At 55.9% G+C, this 25,599-nt stretch overlaps 2 protein-coding genes across 7 annotated transcripts in view; one reads left to right on the top strand and one right to left on the bottom strand.

Moving 5' to 3' along the window:
* The first annotated feature begins 57 nt into the window (after positions 1–57).
* Positions 58–2,958, top strand: CFAP184 (cilia and flagella associated protein 184). Its single transcript, XM_040488563.1, has one exon. It carries the CDS (start codon positions 263–265, stop codon positions 1,979–1,981), a length of 1,719 nt encoding a protein of 572 aa, XP_040344497.1. The 5' UTR covers positions 58–262; the 3' UTR covers positions 1,982–2,958.
* Positions 2,959–7,519: 4,561 nt separating this feature from the next.
* The window catches only part of TBC1D14 (TBC1 domain family member 14), a 99,250-nt gene continuing 81,170 nt past the window's right edge, over positions 7,520–25,599 (bottom strand). For all 6 annotated transcript variants that reach the window (XM_040488506.1, XM_040488515.1, XM_040488525.1 and 3 more), the window contains 3 exons: positions 24,643–24,752; positions 13,679–13,937; positions 7,520–10,147 (listed from right to left, as the gene is read on the bottom strand). In XM_040488506.1, the coding sequence (XP_040344440.1) occupies positions 10,082–10,147; positions 13,679–13,937; positions 24,643–24,752 (435 nt within the window). In that variant the 3' untranslated portion in view covers positions 7,520–10,081. The remainder of the gene's footprint in view (positions 10,148–13,678; positions 13,938–24,642; positions 24,753–25,599) is intronic.

Here is a 25,599-nt window from a genome sequence, read left to right as displayed (position 1 = left end):
AGGCCGCCCCGCCCCAGGCCCGGCGCCGGGAAATGGGCGGGAAGGCCGCGCGGCGCGAGCCTGCACCCCCTTCCAATCAAGGCCGCCCGTCGTCCGTCCGCGGCCTCCCATTGGCTCGCTGTCTCCGGAGGCGGGGAGAGGGGGGCCGGGCATCTGCCTTACTCTTGGCCAATCGCCGGGCCCACCGCGCGCGCCCCTGGTTGCCCCTGGAAACCCAACAGCCGGCGTCCGGGATCCGTAGTGCCTGCGGAGCTGGAGAAGGATGGACGGCCTCTCCGAGCACCCTGGGGACCCCGAGGCGGAAGACGGAGATGTGGCGAGCCTGTCCTCGAAGCTGTCCGGGGTCAAGGCCATCTCAGGCCTCCAGTCCCCGGCCGAACCAACGGAGCCGGAGGCGGAGTCGCAACCGGAGCAGGGGACCGTAGAGGCTTCGGCAGGAGGCGCCGCCGAGGATGAGCCCGCCGAGCCCCGGGAAGGGCCGGCGGCCACCGAGGCTGGGGGCGAGGCGGAGCCCGGAGAGCCGGAGTGGCCGGCCGAGCTCGGGCCCGAGCCGGAACCCGAGCCCCCGGAGCCGGCTGAGACCGGGCCTGAGGAGACAGCCCAGCCGGGGCCTGAAGACGGGCTCGCGGAACCGGAGGAGCAGGCGGAGGCAGAGACGGAGGAGGAGGGGGACAGGGAGGTGGACGAGGAGGAGGAGGAGGAGGAAAGAGAGAAGGTGGCGGCAGCGGCGGCGGTCCAGCGCAGGAGGAAGGAAGCCCCGTCTCAGGTCTCTCTGCCTCTGTCCACCACCAGCCGGGAAGAGGCTGTGTCAGCTCGGGAGGCCGAGGGGGAGGAGAGGCAGGGGGCGGAGAGCGAGGAAATGGAGGAGCTGGGCCTGCCAAGAAGCCCGTGGAGAAGCCAGGTAAAGCTGAAAGATGAGGAGCAGAGCCTCGACGATGAGGACGGTGAATGGACCGAAGAGGTGCAGAGGCTGCAGGAGCAGCAGCTGCGCGCTGAGCTCCTGCAACAGTACCAGTGGCTGGTGGCGGAGCGCGGCCACTACCAGCGCTACAACATTTACCTGCAGCACAAGATCTCCGAGGCGCTGCGCAAGAAGGGCCCGGATGCAGCCCAGGTGCCCGACAAGGGCGCGGAGCCCGAGGCCCCGGGGAAAGAGCAAGCGTACCTGCGCTATCTGGCCATGCTGGAGGAGCTGAGGAAGCAGCGGGCAGACGACCTGGACTGGTATCACCAGGAGCTGGAGCAGCTGAAGCGGGAGGGCACGGAGGAGCTCGCCAGGGCGGAGAAGGAATGGCGAGCCTTCCAGGCGCTCAAGAAGCAGGTGATGGTGCAGGCCATGGGCGGCTCCTGGATGAGGGGCGGTCGCCAGGCCGCCCTGCGGCAGGTGGAGCAGATCCAGGCGCTGGAGGATAAGAAGGAGAAGGAGATGAGCGCCGTGAGGCTAGAGAACGTGCAGCTGAAACAGAGCTTGGTGCATCTCGAGACCCGGATGAGGGCCCAGGAGGACCTGACGGAGGGTCTGCTCCTCATCGATTTCGAACAGCTCAAGATTGAGAACCAGACCTTCAATGAAAAAGTCGAGGAGCGAAACGAGGAACTTTTAAAACTGCGCCACAAGGTGACCCACAACGTGCAAATCGTAACCCACGTGAAGGAAAAGCTACACTTCGTGGATTTACAAAATGCATGCAAGAAGTCACAGCTTTTGGAGATTGAGGCTCAGGTAGCCCTAAGGAGGGACATCTTGACCAAGACTAAGAAAGCCCGGGACGGCCTGAGGATTGACAACATCAAGTTGAACCAGAAGTGTGGGCTTCTGGGCAAGGAGCCACTCCTTTGCGACCTGGAAGAGAAAGTGGACAAGGCAAAACTGCTCAGGCAGCGTCTGGAATCCCTGAAGCGCCATCACGCCGGGCTCATTATGTCCTGCAGAGGCGTGAAGCAGAAGATGCGGGAAGCCAAAGCCTTTCTCCCATCTTAACACACACGATGATGGGAAGGGCCGGCAGAGCGCCTTCCGTCGCAGCGACTCTCCGCCCTCGTGAAATCCGATTCTCCGCTCGCTCGTGGCCATCTTTAAAAGGCCTACAATATTGGGAATGGGGCTGTATTTTGTATCGACCTCATCATTTTTCAGCTTCCAAGTCCGTCCTGAGAGCAAAATTGGGTTAACAGTCGGTTTTACATGGCGTTAACTAAAATAGGCCCAGGGAAACACACACCAGGGATGGCTCGGTGTCCCGAACGTCTCACAAGAAGCGGTCTTTTAAAAAGCCTTTCCTTACCTGAGAAATTCCGTAATTTCAATGCCCCAATCCCGAGGAAAGTGGTTCCTCCTCCGCGTGTGGGAGGGTCTGACAAATAGGCAGGGGACCAAGAAATTTCCTGTGCACGCCAATTATTAAATCCCCTTCGAATTTTTAAAATATGTAGTCCTGAACATTTAAAATATGTAGTACATTCTCAATTCAAAGCTCCCTGATTACTTTAGATGAATCTAAAACTGTGGTGGGTGTAGGCAGCACTAGCGACTGGGTAACGAGACTGGGTAAGAAACAAGACGCAGGAAACAGGAGAAATGATACATAGGAAAAGGAGCTGTGGTTTTGTCCTCTTTCCTTTTGCCATGCGAGGGGGCTCAGTCTGCTTGACCGTTCACGTTTGTTTCTGGCTCAATGATGGTCTTCAATTCTAATGAAATGTTTTCTTGGATCCTCTAAAGAAACACATTTGTCAATACAAAAACATGCACTTTTATTTTCCAGTGAAGACAAAATGATGATTGTATTGCGTTTGGCCAGGTGCACAATATAGGGAATAGTGACTACCACCTGTCCATGAGCCTTTTGTTTCCAGCAAGATAGTTGTGGATCTTGGGCCCTCACCATGCACATGATTTTACTCTGTTTCCACTCTTGACATGTCTATCATTCCTTGTGTTAATGTAAGAAATGCCTGCTAGGTCTGCCTCTTTAATCCAGAATCCGTGATTAACATTTGCAGTTTCCTCCGATGCTTCTGGAGCTGGGGGTTTGGCTTTATTTCTCCTTAATTTTATAAATTTTTAATCTTTAATTTTTGAGAGAGAGAGACAGAGTGCATGCGGGGGGAGGAACAGAGAGAGAAGGAGACACAGAATCCGAAGCAGGCTCCAGGCTCCCAGCTGTCAGCACAGAGCCCGATGCGGGGCTCGAACCCACGAACCGCGAGATCATGACCTGAGCCGAAGTCGGACGCTCAACCGACCGAGTCACCCAGGCGCCTCTCTGCCTAATTGTAAATTGAATTTTGAGCCGTGCAGATGTGAGATCAGAAGTGTTCTCCCATCCGCAAACTTAAGTAGGTCCTAGGAGGAGTGACCTGTTTGGTGCTGAACACCTTGACACAATGGTAGAAGGCCTGCTCTAGGCAGATGACTCGGTGGGTCGTGGGTACGTCACAATTATTTTACCTTTGGGTGATGCGATCTTACGTTCCCTTTCAAGCCAATGAAGGTTGGTGAAAATCCCTTTTCTAACTTCTACAGCTTAAATACACTCCTTTGCAGGATCAGGCTTACCCAACCTGGGGGAGTAAAAAGCATTCACTTCCTGCTTCCACCCTCCTTCTCCCCGACAGACAGTCGACAGTCGCTTTCTCCCCTCTCCCCGGTTCCTCGTTCCTCGAGGCCAAAGAGAAGGTGGAACTCACCAGCCTCAGGCTAAAAGCAGCACAGGCCACTGGGTTCTTCTGTGGTTGGGAAGGCTTCAAAGTGCAACTGGCAACAGGCACCTGCCTTCCCCAAGCGAGCAGCTTTCGTTGCAAGAGTGCGTATCCCTTGGGTTCGCTAGGGGGGAAATGGCTATTTTCAGCTGACTCTGACCCACTGGCAGTTAGCCAGGCGGAACCAAGCACTCCTGAACCAGCCCTGAACCAGGCTCTCGTGAGCACAGAGAGACTGATGAAGTTGGCATTGCTTTAAGCTGCAGAGTTACCGGCGTTCTCTCCAATTACATTATCTCATGCCGGAGATGTTACAATTAATTAGAAGACCAAGAATGTGTTGATTACTTCCTAGCGAGGGTCCTAATTAGATTACGGGAGAGCTCTTAATCGTGAAATAGCCACGCATTCACACGTGGTTTCTTTCGACTGCCTCAGAGGAGGGAATGCCACACCCCGCCCCCCCCCCTCCGCCCCCGTCTTCCTGATGTGCCCTCTGTGCCCCACGGCCGCCTGTGTTTAGCCCCATCCCAGCCTCTGGCCCACTGCTTTACGACCGTCTGCTTAGTTCTCTGGACCCCAGTGAGACAGAGGCCCTCAGGGTAAGTAGACGGTCGTCCTCCCCAGTAGTCAATACAAAGCCTAACACAAAATCAGTGCTCCATAGTTTGCCGGGTTAATATATCAACATCATGCCACTCTTCTCTTCTGGAAATAAGTTACTTGAATGCCTATTGTATGCCAGGAACTGCTAAGTGCTCTATCGGGTTCTAAAATGATCACAGGTAGAAAGAGGATGTCTCCAGAAGTAGGAGCAATGAGAATGACAGGGTCTTGGAAGGACACCACTCCAGAGACCGAGTCCATTCTGACAGGGACCACTTCCGAAGAGCCTCCCTTCCTCTAGAAGATTCGGGGGGTGGGGAGGGGGCAGGGCTGGACTAGAAATCTCTAAAATCAAAGGCTAGAGATTTTGTCACCTTGTCAAAAATTCGGGCCTGCAAAATGCAGGCACAGAAAAATCTGAGATGTTACGTGAAACTTCTTTTTAAATTGGTCCGAGTCGAGGGGCACCTGGCCGACTCAGCTGGTTAAGTGTCCAACTCGTGATTTCGGCTCAGTTCATGATCTCACTGTTTGTGAGTTCGAGCCCCATGTCAGGTTCTGTGCTGACAGCACAGAGCCTGCTTGGGATTCTCTCTCCTGCTCTCTGACCCTCCCCTACTCTCTGTCTCTCAAATATTAAAACAAAATAAATGGGTCTGAGTCGGAAGTGTCCCAGGCCACTTTTGTCTGTTTGTGGCCCCAGGGTCAGGAGGGAATCAGGCAGTACCTACATGGAGCCCAAGGCATCTGAAAAGGAATTAGTAGGTGAAAGTCATTTTTGGAGACTTACCCATTTCAGATTATAAAATTACCTAAGTGGTCAAACGCTTTCTTTCTTTGTAAGTTGGTCTGAGCCATAATTTAGATTTTTGCCCCTGGTCGGGGATGCCTGTCTGATATGATAAAGTCACTCAAAATTAATGCACCCCACTTTGGAACTTCCGTCTTCAACTTGGAAGACAGTCTTCGTGAGGACAAATTGTACAAGCAATATGGTCGGGAACGACTCCGGGTTGGGGGGACCCGCCTCTGAGCGGCCGGCGGGAGCAGGGGCCACACAGGCTGGGCACCGCTCGGGCCCACACCTCCTGCTTGCCAGGCATGCTCCTGTCGTAACCACAGTCTGAACAGGCACAGGTTTGAATGAATACATTTCCACCCGCCCCAGCTTTCTCCCTGATGCAGGCTTCTAATATTTCACCCAAAAGACGCCACGATGAGCACAGAGATGCATCGAGGAGGAAGACCGTGTAGCACCCGCAAATGAAGGCTTTGGCATCAGGCTGAGCTGGATTCTGGTCTCTTCTGTGACCTGGGACAAACACTCGACGTTTCTAAAGCTCAGCGTGCTCCCTGGTACGATGGGGTAAACGTAAGAAAAAGTCAAGCGTATGAAAAAAGTGTCTTTCCTAGGTGGTGAGATTATGATTTTTATTTTTTGTGTGCTTTGGGGCATTTCCAAATTGTATTTAACATGCATCCGATAATTAGAGGGAAGACCCTGATTTTTACAATTCGTAAGTTCACCGAGAGTTCAGATACTGAAAGTCTGTATGTCGAGAGCACGAATCTAGCTCTGTATGGTGACGCGTTTCTTTTGATGACACAAGTAATTCAGCATCTTTTTTAATCCTCACGAGCCAGGGGATGGAAGCTGGTAGGCTTTTTAAAAGAGAAATGAGGCTGACGCAGTTTAAATACTTCTGCTGGCGTGGCCGTGCCCGGCGGAGCACCCCCTCCTGGCGCCAGCCGGCTGCAGGCGCGGTGGTGCTCACGGAGGAGCCCGAGCTGCCTTGAGCCAGCCAGCGCTCCAGGCCTCGCAGAAATACCCGGGGACTTGCGGTCACGGCGAGCCGCTGGGTGGGCGGCTGGGTGCTGTGGCGTCTCCCACGGCCCCATCTGAGGACTCGCCTCGGCTCTAAGGCCTCCCTCTGCTGGCCAGCGGCTCCCCTCAAGGTGCCGCGGGGACCCCTCCCTGTGCTGCTGGAGTATCTCATTCCCTCTCTGGGCCTTCGCGGCAGGTGCACGTTGGGTGTTTGAACTGTCCGCCCCCAGTGTCCACAACCTCCATCCCCAAGGCTCGTACGTCCCCAAGGTCCTCCCGGAGCTGGCTGGCATGGCTGCCTCCTTCCCGGCAGGCTGGGCCTTACACCCAGGAGGCATTCGGGTGAGTGAATCCAGGCCTCGCCCCGCACCCCGCACTTGGGAGTTGAGGTCAGGGCCAGAGGAGGAAGGCCTGTGCCCTGGGGAGGGGGCCGGCAAGGGCTCAGGAGCCACAGGGCCAGAGTCTGAACCCCAGGCCCGTCCAAGCAGACCAGCTCTCGGCATCGCACCCGCGGAAAGGGGACGCTGACAGGGCTGCTGTGGAGAGAAATGGGGCCTGGGGTGGGTGAAGCGGTGCAGTGAGCCCCAGGACACGACTGCCGTCCACCGTGGCCACCCTCGCGGCCACAGTCCCTCAGAGCCTGTGCCAAGTGGAGAAAAGAGAATTGCGGCCCAGAGCAGCGACGGGACCCCCTCGTGAGGACAGATGGGAGCCTTGTGCTGGGGGCCAAAGATGGTGAACGCCGTGACAGTGAGCTGCGCGGTCCCTGGGGAAGGTCAGCGGGGAGGCCAGTCCTGGGGCGGAGGGTGCAGAGGTCTCCAGGGCGCGGACACCGGAGGGGCGGCAAAGTCCGCCTGGGGACAAAGAAGGCAGGAGCCCCAAGGGCCGCATACTTTCTGGCCAGGACTCGACAGGCTCCTCCCCGGGCCTCCAGCCCTTGGTTCCAACCGCCCAGCGCCCCACCGACGAACGTGAGCACACACGTGACCTCTCGGACACTTACGTTCTCAGCCACGGACAGGGACGGAGGTGCACAGCAGCCCGGGAGGAGCCCACGGTCACTTGGAGGGTGGTGGTGGTGCCGGACCGCGACACCAGCACTCCGAGCAGGCTCCAGGGTGAGTGTGCACCAGCTGCTGGGTCGGGCGCAGAGGTGTGAGCAGCGAGCCTGGCGGCACGCGGCACCAGACCACGGGGGTGGGCAAGTCTGAGGTTCCCCTTCAGCTTGGGGTGGGGGCACACGAAACTCCCAAATCCCTTGACCAAATTAACTGCTTCACTGAACTGGGCCTCGGTGGATCTTCAACCAGCACGACGCTCGAAGTCAGGTGTTGCCATTTTTAAGGTGGGAACTTCAATTTTAAACCAAGCGACAGTGAACACAAGTAACAATTTTACATGACTTTTATTTAATAAAACCACATATTTACAGTTCAAAAAGTCCTAATCTGATAGACTTTACTAAATAAAATTAAAGGTTAACTGTACAGGCAATTAAAACATGATATGTAGCAAGTATTACCAGGAATTTTTCTATCAGCAAACTATTTAAAATAGTCAAAAACTGAGCAGTTAAAAAGTACCATTTAAAGTGAACAATGTTTCTAGGTGAGCTTTCAGGGACCGGTGGGGACGCAGCTTTTGACCCTAAAGTGCCAGACGCGCCAAGGTCCCGAGCCTGAAGTCCTGGAAATCGCGCGCACACGAAGGGGAAAGTGCAGACTTCCAAAGGGGCGTGGCATTTCTACTTGTTTCCAGTTTTCCTCAACGGTAGCGTCCAACAGAGATGCCCGGCCGGGTGCCCTCTGCTGCCCTCTGCGGAAAGGGGCCACGGGACCCTGCGTGGGGACTCAGGACCCCCGGCCTGTGAGGGGGACACATCAAACCGCGAGACCTCACGTGGTCCCTGAACAGGTCACGGAAACCTCTTCCGAGCTAAAGATTCGCTAAGGATTCCCGGTCGGCACGGGATCCCGTTTAAAAACTTAATGCATCAGGAGTGACGTAAATCGAAAGAGATTTAACGTCCAACTGTTGGGACAAAAAAGGGTTAAGGGCTGGGTTCTGAATGCACGTGACGTCCCACAAACGCGTTCCGCGGCAGTGGCACAAACGCCCCTGTGGCGTCGCTTCCTGTCCCGATTTAGGAACATCTTTATGTACAGTAAGAAAATATATACATCTTTCCGGACAGAACGCGCACATCACGGAACGCAAGTCAGCACGTGTGGGAGGAACGGCCGGGCCGGGCCGGGCGAGGGGCCGGCTCAGCGTGGGTTACATTCAGCATCGCGGTGTCCGGGGACGGCTGCGTCTGGAAGCGCGAGACCTCGGTGAAGACGGGACGCCCCCCTCCCCGCCCCCAGAGGTGGGGAGAGTCAGCACTTGAAGGCTGAGGCAGAAAGTGTATCCAAGATGATCTGCAACCTCCTGGGAGAACTCGGTTAAGCAGACACGGGGCGAAGGCAGTTCGAGAAAACAGGACACACGGAAGAGGGCTGGGGTGAAGGGCACGAACGGGGCCCCGGCTCCGCAACTGGCCGTCACACCTGCGCGTGTCGGCAGCGGACGTGGTGGGCACGGAAAACCCGTAAGGGCGAGGTCACGGTCGGGCCCCGGCCCCCTGCCGGTCTCCTTGCCGCATGCCTGCTCTCGGGGCCGAGGGCGGACGTGCAGCTGAGGGGGCGGCGGAGGGCCGGGCGCAACCGACGGTGCCCTCGCCCCGTCCACGGGCGCTCGCACAGCCCGGCTGGCACACGGGAGCCGGCTTCCACACAGCTGCCCGTCCTTCGGGCTACTCCGTGTGAAACCGCTCGTGTCTTTGAGTTTGGATAAACAAAGCTCTTACAGCAAAATTCGTAAAAGTCAGTCAAGGGAAAGTCAGAACAAGAAAGCTGCCGGCTGATGAACTTGGGGGAAACCAGCTAACGTGGGGAGAGGCGCACAGGACAAACACCGAGAGCCCCGAGTGGCCCGTCGTCCGTACCACTGGAAGCGTGCGGCCTGCTCATCGGCCCTCACCTCGGTCTACCTTGAAGCCGAGTACGCGAGGAGGGAACATCTGGTACCAGGACCGGTCCTGCCGTTCAGGTGACAACAGAAAGAGCAGCAGCCCGTGACAGCAAGGGAGCAGGCTCCCCGCCCCCCCCCACCCAAGCCGCCTGGCCTCCGCCGAAGGGAGGCGTGGGGGTCCTCCCGTGCTCTTTCCGCCAGGTCTCGGGCCGTCCGTGTGAGCAGCTCTTCTGCTCAGGAGCTGGAGGGCGCAGCAATCTCGGAGAGCACGGGTGCCCCGGAACCTCAGCGTGCATGGGACTCGTGCTGGGATTCTGTCAAGGCCACGATGGAGAAACGCCAACCCAGAGGTCAGGTCGAATCCCAGGGAGCCCTGGGGCACTCGTGCGTGACCGCCCTGGGACAGCCCATTCTCCCTTCCCACAAGCTTGGGTAGGTGGGCTGTGAAAACATCACCTCCAGCTCTGGACAGGTCGTCCCGGGAACGGAATCGACAACCCCTTCCCTACTCACGTACGTAAATGAGCCAAGAACCTCTCCGAGGCCTCCCCGGGAGGATTTCTCACACACCTTGGCTAAGGAAGACTGTAATGTACTTTTCATCAGTTGACATAAAAGCATGACAATTTAATTAACTTTCGCTGAAATAAGGAGGGAGGGGGGGATTAGCCACTGCCTTAGGTTGAAACCGTGCAGAGTACGCAGTGTTGGCCCTGGTCAACACTGGCTCATCTTTCCACCGAGCTTCTTAAGGCTAAGCCTTGGTGTAGTTCTTTGAAAGTTGTTTGTTTTGTTTAAGGCCAACTCCAGTGTTAGGATCAAACGTGAAAACGGCCCGTTCTCGTCCGCGGTCAGCGCGTGCGTGCGTGCGTCCGAAGCCACGCAAGGTGCCACCTGGAGGTCTGCTCGGTGCCGAGCGCGGGTCCGCCTGTCCCCTCAGTGTCTGAGCGACGGGCTGCCTTTCTCCACGTCCCGGCTGTCCTTCTGCAGCGCGGTCAGTACCTGGAAGCACAGGGGACGCCCGTGGGTGATCTGCAAGGACACTGGACACAGGTGTGGTGACGGGACGCACGGCCTCCTAGCAGGGGCCTCTGCCTCCCCACGTCCGCCGCTGCCCTGTTCCGCCTTCAACACCCGCAGCCAGGGCCCTCTTCCAGACGTGAGAATCCAACCGTGCCGCCTCCGGCTAACGTCCTACAACCATGTCCCAGCAGCCACGGTACCACTGTCCACACGGGGCTACAGGGTTCTCCTCCCACATCCGGCTCCAGCCCCTGGGCTCACCACCCCCAAGCCAGGCCACCCGCTCCAGCACGCCAACGAGCGCCCCCGGACCGTTAGCGCGGCCGCTCCCTGCCTGCCTCTCCGCTTCAGCAGCAAACCGTGCTAACAGACCCGGGCTCTTCTCGGGCCCTCCCGAGCTTCCCCAAAGTGACTTGGCTCCCAGCTCTGTGCTCTCTCGGCTGTTGGTTAACACCTTCGTTTTTAAAGACACTACATTCCACTGCGACGGCTTAACACAGCAGTGGCAACAGCAAGGGCTCCCTAAGTCGGCGCAGCTCGCGCACAGCGGCTGTTAGCACACAACAAGCCCCGCAGTCAGGCACCTGAACGACGGGCGCTCAAGAGATCGGCTGTTCAAGCAGCACACACGTTCCAACCTGGATCTGCCTGACTCCAGAACCAAGCGCTCATCTCCTGAGGCCAGGCCCTGTGTGACTTCAACTGAATCGCAAATTACATGGGGTAGAGCAGAAACGTCTTCTGTAGGTTTCAAATAAATCGCACGGAAAGACTAACGGTAGATAAAGGTCCCCCTGTCCAGCTCTGCCTCCATGGGACTGCCAAGCAGACGCGGACGTCTACTGGTTTTGGAAAGCTCGCCAGGGTCTTAACTCGAAGCACAGCATTTGGGAGAATGTATACAGACCACAACTCCTGTGGGACTTAGAACGGTACAAACTCGACGCCCGCCTGCACCCCCAGCATCAGGCCAACGACTATCACGATCCCATTATTAGAAAACGTCCTACTGTTCACGAGCCTCTGACCTAGCTTTAACCAAACATTTTTACCTTGTCCTAAAACACAAGAAGTGACACAGAAGACCTGGGTTTCCTCCTTCCCTGTGTGCGTGTGTGTGTGTGTGTGTCTGCGCCTGCCTGTCGGCAGGGGGGACACATGGGGATGTGCGGGCTGGGTACCAGTGACAAGCAAAGGAAGGTCGGCAGACCCATGACTGCACGTGTAGACAGTAGGCACAGTCCCACGAGCTGCACGAAGGCTGCCAGGGAAGGCCTCGGCTCACTGCCGCGACTTCAGGGAACCACCGTGAACAGGTGCGTCAGGAAGACCGCAGCACACCCTCCCGCGCAGGGCACACGGCCCAGGCAGTGCCCACCTTCAAACTCTCAACCATCCTGAACCTGTGGCCCCGTGTCTTCATTTCGCACCGTCCGCTTATTTCTTAACCGGAGGAAGGCTCTTTCTCTGCCTGTCACCAGATCCCTGCTAAGCGGACCGCCAGTCCTACTCGCACGCGAGCCGAGCGTATTCTGTCCCAGTTGCACTGAGGCGTACTTCCTTACCGCGTCATCTGTCCGGTGAGAGCGTACCGCTCGCTCAGTGGCGTGTGGCGTGTCCATCCACGTGTGCGACACTACCGCGGTCCGCTTTAGAGCGTCTTCACCGCCTCAAGAAGGACCCTGAGAACTCCCGTCCCCGCTACCCTGCCCGCTCTCGCCCACTGCCTGGGGAACCACTCACCTGCCCTGGACTTGCCTACGAGCGGAATCATAGGGCACGTGGCCTTCAGCGTCTGGCTTTCTCACACACAACACACGGTTTTCAAGGCTCACCCACGTATGCAGCAAGGCAGCACGTATGCAGCATTTCAGAAATGCAAAGCCCATCACCCTCCGCACAAAACAGGGCCTCTCCCCGCCCCCAGTTAAGACCAGGGGAGCACCTCACGGTATTGCCCAAGGTCCCGTCACAACAGCCGTGCTTCTCCCCAAAAGAGCCAGACAGGAAGGGAGTCTGCCAGCCAGACCGAACAGCACATCACAGGGCAGCCAGGACAGAAGGGGCCAGCTCAAGGGCCAGGACAGCAGACCCAGGTGACAGGGGAACTTCCCTCTGGTTAATCAATGTACTCCATCGTACGCTTTCAAAAGGGTGCATTTTATGGTACATAAATTACATCTCAATAAAACTGTTATAAAAATAAATAGGCTGCTGGAGCCTGATCACCTTCGCAGTATTACGACCAAACATAAACACCCGAACACGATCAAGCCGGTGGATCTAACAGTCACTTTACAGGAAATCGCCCGTACTGAAGACCACGGTCAACACCCCTGCAAGGGTACAGCCAGCAAGATCCAGACCCTGGGAAACCCTGTAGATCCAATGACCTCATTTCTTCAATAAATACAGAAGGAGGGATAAAAGGTGGGGTATATGGATTTAAAATCTCCCACTAACACCCTCTCAAAAAATAAATAAACATTAAAAAAATTGCTTAAAAAAATAAAGGTGGCACCTGGGGTGGGGGGGGGGGGGGGGGGGGGGCAATTCATTTAACGCTTTGACTTCAGCTCGGGTCATGATCTCATAGCTCATGGGTTCGAGCCCCGGGTCGGGCTCTGTGCTGACAGTTCAGGGCCTGGAGCCTGCTTCGGATTCTGTGACTCTCTCTCTCTCTCTGCCCCTCCCCTGCTCATGCTGTCTCTCAAAAAACAAATAAACGTTAAAAAAATCGTTGAAATCTCCCACTAACACAAAGCGTAAATGAGGGATGTGCTGTTTGGCATACACAGGGGAGTAGAAACGTCCACAGATAACTTCCCAGTGCGACCTGCCGCTCAGACAAGCTTTGAGCCTGTAAGGCTCAAATAAGCCTGTAAGAAGCAAGGCTTTTTTCCTTTTTTGCCCAATAAAGACTTGGAACCAGCAACACCGGCTAATCCCCCAGGGGACAACCCTAGACGGGACGTCCAGAGGAGGTGAGAGGGATCTAGAAGGAGGCCCAGGTTGGACTCGCTCCCACAGGGCAGCTCAGCCACTCCCCCAACTCAGCCACCAGAGGGCCAGAGGACACAGCCCAGGGGAGCCACCCTTCAGCCCTCCTGCCCTCCGCTGACCGCTGAGGGCAAGCATTTCGCCTTTGTGGGTCTCGTCTATTGATCAGCGATGGGGGACAATCCCTTCCGCCCGGCGCCAAGCACAGCAGTGGGGGTGGTGGCGGCGGCGCCTGGTTTTACAAAATGCCTTCTAACCTGTGGACAGCATAGTGGCCCCCCGGCGCCACTGCAGAATGGCTGAGAGGCTTCTGTTACCCGCCCCTCCACCTGTCCATCCGATGACCCCCCCGTGGCAGAGCCCAGCCTCAAACCCAGGCTCCTCATCTCCGGTCCAAGGAGGACTTTCTTCAGAGAGGGCTGGTTTCTCAAAAGGCAGCAATGAACTTCCTCAGTCATGCTACTGAGCCAAACTGCTCTGCAGGGAAAAGAGAACGAAGGATCCGTTTACCTGAGCCCACTTCTTGTTTCGACTTTGCATCTGAACTGTAGCTATGGAGGCGAAAACTTCCTCCGCGGGCAAGTCCTCTGGGAGCCTCGTAAGGAACTGGGCTATGTGAATGAAGTCCATCTTGGTCAGGATGTCCTCAAACAGCTTCAGGATGCCCAGGGCCGTGCGGAACAGAAACTCCTCCCCGTCACGACAGAACACATCCCATATGCGACAGGCCAGGTCGAGGGGCAAAGACTTACTATATAAGGTAAAGATCCTAGAAAAAAAAAGTTTTGAGTTTTTCAGGTTTCAGACGGCACAAAGAGTGAGTTCAGAATTCAGGCCTAATTTGTTAAGAACACTCCCTGGGTCAGTGATGTTCATACTTAGACACAAGGTGCGGGGGTCGAGGCCCACATTCATTCTGAAGGCCGGTTTTATAAAAAAGCACTATCGGCTTTCATGCAGATTCTCTGTACCTTCTCTATATTGCTGACTCTGACTGCATCCATTCAACAAGTATTTATCGAGAATCGACGATGTGCTTACTCTGTGGTAGGCGCTGGACCCAAGGTTAAGAGCTTAGAGTCTCAGGCAAATCGAAACAGTCAACAGGGGGCGCCTGGGTGGCGCAGTCGGTTAAGCGTCCGACTTCAGCCAGGTCGCGCTCTCGCGGTCCGTGAGTTCGAGCCCCGCGTCGGGCTCTGGGCTGATGGCTCGGAGCCTGGAGCCTGTTTCCGATTCTGTGTCTCCCTCTCTCTCTGCCCCTCCCCCGTTCATGCTCTGTCTCTCTCTGTCCCAAAAATAAATAAAAAACGTTGAAAAAAAAATTAAAAAAAAAAAAAAAAAAAGAAACAGTCAACAGAACCCTGTAACCAGTGTAGGCATGTGCACGTTACTTCTCAAGAGTGCTGTGTACTTTCTCCCCCTGGGAGTCTGTGAAGGAACAAAGCAAACTCTTCCACGAGAAACCGATCTTGTACTTAACGGAAACCATCAGGTGAAAAAGTGAAGCGCACAGGCACTCTCTTAAAATACGGTGACAGTTACCATCCAAACTACCCAACAAATACCATCTTGGGTGACCAACTGCATCCTCGGGTTTAAGCATTTCTAACCCGGAAAGTGCCCGTGTCACAAAGCGAGGCGAATCCAAAGAGACGCAGGCCAAACGGATTGTCTGTGAACCCACCCTCCTCCCTCAGCCGGGAGACGCAGCCCGGGTGCCATCCCCAGGACGTCTGCTGACCCCCAGGACCAGCCAGATGCTCCCTCTGACCCTGGGGCTTATAACTCGTGTTTGCCCTGCTGCTCCCCACAGAGACGCTCAAGAGCAGGGACCCTGGCCAATTCCCTCCAGGCGAGCATGTGGCACAGCACCCGGCCGTCTCTGCCGAGTAGGTAAGTGAGTCGGCACTCCGCCAACCTGCTCCAGTGTCCCAGACGTTAGCGGCTCTCGCCACCTCCTCCCCAGCAGCAGTGTTCATCAGAAGTGGGGATTCTCGGGGCGCCCGGGTGGCTCAGTTAAGTGCCCGACTTCGGCTCAGGTCATGAACTCAGGGTTCATGAGTTCGAGCCCCACTCTAGGCTCCGAATTCTCTCTCTCTCTCTCCCCCCCTTTCTCCCTGCCCCTCGCTCACTCTTGCTCTCGCTCTCTCTCAACAATTTAAAAAATGTGACAAAGAAGTGGGGCTTCTCAGTTGCTGGGGCACGTCCTCTGTCCCTCCCGGAGAATCGCCCGTCCACGGTTTCAGTTTTCCCTTAGTGCCCGTGCCAGCTCTACACACACAGGGCCCGTGAAGGCACCGGGGCTCCAGTGTTGGACTCAGACTACGGCGCTGCCCTGGTCAGAGGGTAACGTCCAGCCTCCAACAGCAGGACTCTGCTTCCTATGATAGATGCCACCGCAAGTTTGTGCCATCCTGGCAAACGCGCTCACGAGGCTCCCGCGCACGGGCTCTCCTGTCTGCAGTGAACTCCAAACTCTCACGTGGCAGCGTGCTCAGCCCCAGAAACAGCCTTTCCCCCAGAGCCCAGAGGAACACTTCAGGCAGTCCGGGGCATGCATGCAAAAGAGCATGCTAATTAAGACCCCAAAATATCCAAGGCTACCAAACTCTAACAAGAGTTTTAAGGAAGGCATAACAATTTAGATTTCATTCGGCCCAGACGATGGAACAGGCAGACAAGTGTCACAGGAAGGCCCTACCTCATACAAACCACAAGAGCTAAGTTTAAACTGAGGACCTACTATGTGCCGGGCACTACAGCAGGCACATCACAAGCACCCCCCACTCAACAGCCAAGCACCCTGGGAGACGGGTTCTGTTAGCTCATTTGACCACAGGGAACTGAGTCCCAGGTCCTGCCACCGGTAAGTGACAGAGCCAGGCTGCGAACCGGACTCCAAAGCCCATGCCCTAAACGATCGGACTGCTTGCTCTACACGGTACCGGGCGAGACACTGTTGAAACCTGGCTGTTTATCTATCTATCTGGTTATTTATTTTTAAAGATTTCATTCTTAAGTAATCTCTATGCCCAATGTGGGACTAAAAGCCCACAACCCTGACATCATCCACGGACTGAGCCAGCTGGGTGCCCCAGGACACTTTGTTTTTTAAAGTCACAACAAGACTTAAGCCTGAATTGTTAACATCTCAAAAACGGAAAACCATTTTATCATTCGGTCAAGAAAACACAGTTAAAGAAAGATCCAAGAGACTTTTTTACGTTTATTTATTTATTGTTAGTAATCTCTATAGAGATTAATCTACAGAGATCAAGACCACACGTTCCATCGACGGAGCCAGCCAGGCGCCCCACTTTTTTTTTAAGTTTATTTATTCATGAGATCCAAGAGATTTTTTTGTTTCTAGTCTGAATCTAGAGAACATTCTCAGTTCTACCTACAAAACGCACATTATTAACGCTATAAAAAAAAGTGCAGAACTGACCTCCTCCAAGATACTCTCTCACCTGCCAGTTCATTCCTGGAAAGCAAACCCTTGACATCTTAAAAGCAGCGTCTTAATAAAAAATTATCGGAAAACAGACAAAGCAACAGGCAAAGAGCAGAGTAACAACGAAAAAAATGCGTGTGACGTGACCTCCCTGGGTTCAGATTCACGTGCGCATCTCCACAAACTACTTTAGCCGTCCTGAGCTTTGTAAAAGTAAACATCTGAATGATCAAGAACGCCACGGCCAGTACCCGCCACACACCCCTGCTGAGGCCTCGCGTCCATCCGTACCAGGCTCTTCCGCTGCTGCATGTGGAAACTGCCCACACCCGAGCCCTTCTGACGCTGAGCAAATCGGTCCGTCCGTGAAGGTAAGTACCTCTGAGCCTACTGCTAAACGCTAATCTCTGTGTTTTGGTGACGAGGCTACGTGGCATCAGACAAAGGGACAAAGTTCCCCGCCCTCTGGAGCAAAGGGGATAAAGTGCCCAGCGTGTCAGACGCTGAACACACACAAGCAGGGGTAGGAGACACGGACTGCCGGCCTGGATGTGCACACACGTGCGAATGCACACACACACACTTCTCAACGGGATGGATGAGGAAGCGGCGTGTCCATAAAGCCCTGAAAAAGAGGCCACAAGCCAAGGGAGGTCTGGACGGTGTCCAGCCAAAGGAAGGTGTCTCCAGCTGTGAGGAAGGAGTGAACCTGGCACAGTCGAGGAGGAACAAGGAGGTCGCTGGGCCGAAGGCAAAAAGAGCAAAGGACCCGGGCCCGGCACGGGCGGGCCTGACCGGCGGCTACGAGCTCTTTGGGTTTTATTCTACGTGCAAGGCAAAACCGGCAGAGGGTCTGACCTGACGAGGCCCCTGTCCACGGTGCTGAGACGTGCCCGTCGTGGACACGGGCCTCCCTGGGCAGCCGCTGAAACCACCCAGGCGAGGTCAGAGGAGGCAGGCCGCAGTGGAGGCGGCCAAAGCGGAGGAACTCTGGTCTCCGCGGTGGATAAACGCAACAGAGGAGTCAAGGACGCTGGGTCTCAGCCGTGCAACCTGAAGGATGGAGCTGTCGCTTAAGGAGACGTGGGGTCTCTGGCTGCGTCATCAATGTCAAGAGGTGAGTGTGAGGACACGCGGTCTGAGTGTCAGACGTCCAAGTGGCCAAATGATTTCATCCTTTATTGAGGACCTGGAGTTCAGGAGGGCTCTGGGCTGGCGACAGTCGGTGCAGAGATGGTACCAAACAGAGGCAGCGTCCCAGCATCAGACAGGGAAGAATGACAAACGTTGAACTGATCCCCGACACATTCCCATGTAGGAAAGTGAGCTGAGCCACTCTGCACATCATTCACTATTTTATGTGCAGACACAGAATCGTCAGGGCCCTGAACGTCACACCTTAAATAAAATGCGCCTTTTAAAGACAACATTTTGTAAATCCCCTCTCACTCTTAGAAGGCCGTTTCCGGGACCGTGGGCTTGGCCTGGTTTCTTGCCCGGTGCTGCCGCTGAGCCCCGTATCTTTCCCAATAGCCACCAACCTTGGCCCGCAGAGTCTCGGGGACGGCACGGTCCGGGCCGAAAGCCACGCACTCCTTCATCACACTCAGCCCCAAGATGGCCCCCTGGTCTGCCCTGCGCCTCCCCTGAGCCTGGTGGACTCTGAGGCTTTCAGCAACCAGGGCTCGGCCCCTCGCCCCTCAAGCCCAGGGTCACGTGGCTCCGTCCCCTCGGGCTCCAGGGCAGACACCTCTGTCCGCTCACCCTCTTCCCACCCCTCCTGCAGGAGCACGGCTCCCACGGAGAGGGGCCTCGTGCCAGTGTCAACCGCCTGCTCCACCAAGACCACTTCTGACCCCACACTCGCAGACGCTTACCTGGATCTGAAACCATACTTAGCTTCAAACACCTACTGTGAGTAAGACGCTGAAACGGTCCTCGCCTGATTGCCTCTCAGCAGAGGGCGTTTAAGCAGGCACCGCTCACGCAGCTCAAGAGCGCACGCGCTCAGCTCCCACTCTACCAGGCTCTACCCTGGCCCCACAGCGGGGTCAGGGTCGGGGTCGGGGTCGGGGTCGGGGTCGGGGTCAGGGTCGGGGTCAGGGTCGGAGCAGCGGGAACAAGGGGGCTGCTGTTTGCACAGGGCCCTCCCGCCCTTCCCGTCTCCAGCCTTTCGTGGGCTCTCACTGTGCCCAGTGTGCTCGGCTTCCTCCTGCTCCAATCCTGCACCGACCCGGGAGGGCACGAGGGACAGGGCCCCGAGGCCTGCCCAGGATGGCTGCAGGGTTCTCCCCGTGGTAGCAAGAGAGCATTCAAGGCTTCTTCTCCTCTGGACCACCGAGTATGATGGCACTTTATACCAAAAATGGTAACTTCAGGGGCGCCTGGGTGGCTCAGTCGGTTAAGTGTCCGACTCTGGATTTTGGCTCAGGTCGGGGTCTCACAGTTCATGAGATTGAGCCCCAAGTCAGGCTCTGCCCTGACAGCATGGAGCCTGCGTGGGATTCTTTCTCTCTCTCTCTCTCTCTCTCAAAATAAATAAACTTACAAAAAAACGATTAACTTCAGGTATAAATTCAACGAGCGCAAATTAACGTTATTTCTGTGTTGCTGAACTAAACAAGTGGCAGCAGGCTTATAAAGGACACCAAACACAGCTTCTGTGCATCCGTCTCCCCCATGACGTGCGGAAGGAACAGGCCAGCTTCCGAGGCCTCCCAATTTCCAGAAAACATCCTTCCCTGCAATGTCTGTTCTAACTGTTCGTCTGAGCCTGCAGGGAAAGAAGGGGGTTCCGAAGGGGGAGAAGGGGTCCTACTGCTTCCAAAGCCTGGCTCACTCTCAGAAACCAACCCGACCCTGGTCCACCCCCAAGGGCCTGGCGCAGGCAAGAGCTGGCGGGGAGTGTGGACTTCTGTTCTGAGTGCTGCTTCCTACCGTCTACAAGGCCTATCCGATTGATCCTCGCTGCAACTCCACAAGGACGTACAATCCTCACCCCCACCTTCCAGACGAGGAAACTGCAGATAAAGGGCGGCTGTGGAGAAGTGTACCTCAGCCCGAGGCACAAGAGCCACCAGCAGTCTTTGCTGCAGGGAAGCCACAACCAGAGACCCTCAAGGCCCCAATTCCCAGCTGTGCCCAGATTCTCCTAGGCCTACGAGCCTCTGCCCCTGACCCCCTACCTCACCACGCACTCCCTGTGTTCGTAACAGACTCGGCCGAGCAGCTAGAACAGACGCTGAGAAATGAGGAGCTACCACTTAGCCTGATTAGATTTTGTGAGGATTAAATACATTAAGATGCCAAACATAACGTGCGTTCATTAAACACTGGGAGGCAGTTACTTAAGGCTCTGTTCCAACTCAGTTAACCAGTCCGATCCCCGGCCCGATCCTGGAAGCAGTCACGTCCATCTCAGTGCCCCCAGAGCACTTTCTAACTGGGCCCTCACGTCCCAGCCCCCAGCAGGGCCGGGCAGACACCGGGCAAACCACGGGAGCCCTGCCCTGTACCGCAGGCTCCGTGTGCCGCCAGGCCGGGGGCGTGCCAGTGACACACGGGCTGCGCAGGCCCTTCCTGCGAACGGGCTTCTCACCGCAGGCTCAGACCCTCCCCGTCCGCGTACATGCACGCGCGCGCGCACACACACACACACACACACACACACACACCAATGAAGGCCCCGGTGCACGCCAGACGCTAGCCCGGGCACTTGGGAGCTCAGCGAGGCAAGCCTTGCTCTTGGGGCGCTCGTAGGTTGACCTGTCACCCAAAAGTCAACATCCACAAATAAACGAGTACAAGCTGCAACAGAAACTAAAATCTGCCAACTTTAACTTCACCCTGGGCCTGTCGCTCAAGGTAGAGCTGCGGTGTAACGACGGGCTCTGCAAGGACCCCCGGACGCTAATCATGACGCGGACTGTGCCGCAGATTCTTTTACTAATCTGAGATTACCGCAAAACCCACTCACATCTCTGGAGAATTCTGCCACTCGACAGCGACAAGGAACAGTCTGAAGAGTTCAACGGCCACGTGTCCGTCCTCCCGCACGGGGCCCGGCACTGGCCACACGGAGGTGACTAAGCTCGGTCCGTGGCAGGAACAGCAAGAAACAAAAGATGCCCTCAGAGTGGGTCAGGGCTGTGATGGAAGGAGGCATGCACTGCAGGGGTGGAAGGAGAGAAAAGAACATTCCGGAGGAATGACTCTCCAACTGCGCCAGGTTAACGGCCTCTAAGCCATAATGTGATCATCGCAGTGCAGAGACACCATCCTGGGAATAAAGGAGGAACAATTCCCAGCTGGCCTCCGGTGGGTGGACAGCGTGGCAGGAAAGAGTTGGTCCTCTTAGTGCCCACACAGCTCACCCAGGACACTCGGCCGGCCAACCCAGATGGGGCTCTCGGCCCTGGGACACAGAACAGGCCAGAGAGCCTTCGTCCTCCGGCAGTTAGTAACCGGAAGCCTAGGGCCACCCCGGTTTACAGCACACGTCAGGTGCGGCCCCACCGCTATGGGTGCGCCTGTGGCTCTGGGAAGGTGGCAGGACACACTGAAAAGGCAAAAGCTGAGCGCGACCAACCTGGACCGCTCACTACAGGCGGGACACCGGGCAGGGGCCTCAGGGGCCTCCTCTGGGCTAAGATGTGCTTACGCCTGCCGTGGACACCGTGAGGACAAAACAAGCGTCTCTGCAGCGTCAGCTTCGAGGGCAGGTCCTGAACAAGACGTGCTCTTCCCCTGGCTTCCTCCTCGCCGCCTGCCCCCACCTGAGCTCTTACCTGTGAGCACCCGGCCAAGACCCTGACTCACCGCAGACCATCAGTAACCATGGACGGTGAGGGGGAAGTCCGGAAAACGTGGCTTTTCCTGTGCTCAAGTCAATCTACCTCCCAGCCCCTGCTGCAGCCGCAGACACAACGTCCTACCTGGTCCTTACTCTAGAAAGCAGTAAAACAGGGGCCTCACCAGGGCACCGGGGGCTGCATTCACGAGGCATCGGACGCCACCAGGACCCATCGCCACGGTCTCAGGAGTGGAATCCCTGAGCTACCTTTGCACCTAGACAGCCTGCACTGGCTTCAGTTCTCGTCACGGACGGTCCGGTCCAGGCGTTCCTCTCCCCAGGCGCATCATCAGCGCGCGGACGTGATCTCCGGAGCCTGAGCTACGGGACCCAACGCTCGGGTGACACTGCCTTCCCACAAAGTCCCTCAGAAGGACTCGTGGGACAGTGCACGAGGTCTGGAGCGGGAACCTGAGTTTGAACGCCAGCCAGCCGTGGCCTCGGGCAGGCCACGCTGCCTCTCCGAGCCTCGCTTTTCTCATCTATAAAACGGACGTGTCACAATTCGCTCCAAGAGCTTGTTCTGAGAGTTAAGGGAAACCCTGTGTGGGAAGCCCTGCCGCCGGTCAACATGGTGCCCCTGATCTTTGCCCCCACCTGGATCGTAACTGCCTCCAGACAGAGGAGAAACGAACGGGTCCTGTTCGGAAAGGACGGTGCTCTTTACGCTGCCCCTGCTGACCCCGTCAAGATTAGTGCGCTGTGGGGGCACCTGGGCGGCTCAGTCGGTCAAGTGTCCGACTTCAGCTCAGGTCACGGTCTTGTGATTTGTGAGTTCGAGCCCCATGTCGGGCTCTGTGCTGACAGCTCGAAGCCTGGAGCCTGCTTCCGATTCCGTGTCTCCCTCTCTCTCTGTCCCTCCCCGACTTGCGCTTTCTCTCTGTCTCCCAAAAATAAACAGTAAGAAAAAAAAAAAGATTAGTGCACTGTAAAATCAATCAGAGTGGGTGACCTCCAGCACTTTTTTTATTGTTTTATTATTTTTAATTTTTTTTAATGTTTTTATTTATTTTTGAGACAAAGAGAGACAGAGCATGAGCAGGGGAGGGGCAGAGAGAGAGGGAGACACAGAATCCGAAGCAGGCTCCAGGCTGCGAGCTGTCAGCACAGAGCCCGACACGGGGCTCGAGCTAATGAACTGCGAGATCATGACCTGAGCCGAAGTCGGACGCCCAACCGAATGAGCCCCCCAGGCGCCCCAACACTTTTTTAAATAAATAGAACAGAACAAGAAATTTCAGGAATGCTTTACACAAAACAAGGGCTAGGTATTGTCTGAAACCGGTTTCAGTCCTGTATACAGAGCGAATTTCTGGGCACGTGGCCACACACTGCATCACAACACAGAAATAATTCCTGTTTGCGAGTCAGGGTGAAAAAGTCTGAAAGACACTATTCCAGGACAGTGTTCTCCAAACTTCGCTTTCAGCCTGAAATCCTAAGAATGTGAGTTGGGGCCCTAAAACAGGTAAGGCAGACGTTGAAGACTCCGGTCTGGTCTGACCGTCTCCAAACACACCCCCACCCCCTCCCAGGGTGAAGTCACGGTTAGCACCGTGGCAGCACCAGCGGGGGTGCAGAGGGGAGCCTATCTAAGATGTCATTTGCTAAATACGGGTGCCCTGTGAGACATGCCAGATAGGCCAGCCCAGAGCGCCCCCGCCCCAGGGGTCACTTCACGGCCTGATGCCTACTCCAAAGTGACACCAGCTACAAGCTCCAACCCCCAAACCCTGGTTTCCAGCGAGTATTCAGCAGAGTCATAATAACAGTCTCGGGGTTTAGGGTGGAGGCAACAAATGCCAAGAATCCCAAAGGTTCATTCCCAAGGGGGCAGGCAAGTCTGCTTTATCTCAGGGCCTGAGCCTCGTTTCAGATGACCAAAAATCAAACCAGCTCCAAATCCGTTACCAACAGTTTTAGATTCACTATGCGAGTGGTGCTGAAGCCCAAATGGGCCTTTGGGCCGAGTGACATCGTTTTCGTCTGCAGAACCCCTCTGTAAGCCGGGCAGTGGCGTCACCTTCTAAGGCCCTACAAGGCTCATCGCTGCAGGCGAAAGATGAGACAACGGGCTCAGAGAGGGTTAATGCCCAGCACACGGCCACGAGGCAAGTAACAGGAGAGGCTGGACCAGGGCTGAGTGTTCCAGAACCACACTCCTCCCACCTCTGCTCCACAAGTCTGCCCCCAGACACCGTGCTCTCTGGGGTGACGTGCCACCCCCTCCTCAGGCAGCCACATCCACCCGTGTGAACCCCAGAACTCTCTAACACCTGCTATCTGTGTGTCTACTCAGATGTGCAGGGGGTACCTCAAAATCACTGCGGCCAAGCCAAATCCGTTAGCCTCACTGCCCAATTTGGCCCGATTCGGACCTCAGCTGGTGGAACAGTCGTGCCCCTCACCAGATGGATAACTCTCGGCCTTCTCTCACACACGCACACCAACTCTCTCAGGGACCCAAAGCTTTCCACTCCCGGTCTCTCCGTTCCCCACCGTCCCCCAGCTTCTGAAGCCTCAGTTCGAGCACTGGTCTTTTCGCCTTTATTTGTCTCTGCCCCCAGGCTCCCCAATAACCTAAGCCTCACTTCCAGATAGAACCCACCTCCGTCCTTACCCCAAGCAAAAGCCCGCAAGTGTTCCCGCTGGCTCCATAGTCCTGCACCTAAGACCCACGCGACCTGGCCTCCCCACCTGTCTCACCTGCCCCCTCACCCTCGGCTCTAGGCTCCAGCATCACCAAATGGATGGCCACGGCCCTGCTAATTCTGGACCACCGCGTGCCCACATCGTGCCTGGGCTCCAACTCGTGGGACACCTCTGTGCGCTGTGACCCCCCAAGCCTGGGTCCGGGGCTCTGTCCATCTTGCCCCCCTAACAGCATGCACCTCACGCGGCACAGCCGCCCACGGACACATGCCTTCCCTCCGGACAGGGCTCCTGACAGGAGAGCACTGTGTCTTGCGCCCCACTCGTCACTAGGTCCCAGCAGAGAGCCCAGCACAGACCTGGGGTGTAGTGACACCTCGCTTGATGAATGGACACATGGCGCTCTGAAAACAAATAGGTCCAGGAAACCATTTCTCCCCTTGAGGGAATAAAGGAGGACAGTCAGAGTCATAGACAGTAATAAGGTGAGAAAACACATAGGAAATTCAGTCTTACCAATCAATTAGGTAGATGTCTGGAGTTAAGTTGTTTTTCTTGAAATGAGCAAATAATTTCGGCAAATTTTCTTCAAAGAATACCTCAAATGCAGCAAAATAGGTCAACATCTGGGGAAATAATGTGAAATATACCAATTATCAGCACAGGTTTGCAATCTACAGAAGAAAGTCAACATTCTTTTTTTTTTTTTTAATGTTTATTTATTTTTGAGACAGAGAGAGACAGAGCATGAACGGGGGAGGGTCAGAGAGAGAGGGAGACACAGAATCTGAAACAGGCTCCAGGCTCTGAGCTGTCAGCACAGAGCCCAACGCGGGGCTCAAACTCACGGCCCATGAGATCATGACCTGAGCCGAAGTCGGACGCTTAACTGACCAAGTCACCCAGGCGCCCCTAAAGTCAACATTCTTAACGCTTTCAGGATACAATGGTGGTCTTGCGCAGCTGCTAACCCGTCTTGACGGGGAACTCATCGCCGGGCTCGGGCAATTTCTACATCAGCGCCTTCTCTAGTCGTCACAGGGGCATCACTAGCTACACTGTAGCATCTCCTCAACTTACAGAGAAGAGAACGGACGCCCAGAGCGGTCACTAACTTGCCATCGGTGTGCAGCAAGGCTGGCCTTGAACTGTGCTGCGAAGGTGGAGTCTTTGTGGGCTCACTGTTCTTCTCTAAGAAGCAGGACCGGTTCACCGTCTAAAAGAACCGGAGGCAGCGTGCGTCCCTCACTCACAACCCCAGCGCATCCAGAGGGGACAGAAGACTAATATGTGGCACAGGCAACGCCTTGGCTTAGAAGCGCTGCCGTCCGTGAGTTCGAGCCCCGCGTCAGGCTCTGGGCTGACGGCTCAGAGCCTGGAGCCTGTTTCCGATTCTGTGTCTCCCTCTCTCTCTGCCCCTCCCCCGTTCATGCTCTGTCTCTCTCTGTCCCCAAAATAAATAAACGTTGAAAA

This window comes from Herpailurus yagouaroundi, unplaced genomic scaffold (assembly GCF_014898765.1).
Source record: "Herpailurus yagouaroundi ecotype Mexico unplaced genomic scaffold, PumYag 28, whole genome shotgun sequence".
Taxonomy (NCBI): domain Eukaryota; kingdom Metazoa; phylum Chordata; class Mammalia; order Carnivora; family Felidae; genus Herpailurus; species Herpailurus yagouaroundi.
The sequence above is the reverse complement of the archived record's forward strand: the minus strand, read 5'-3'. Positions and strand labels throughout refer to the sequence as shown.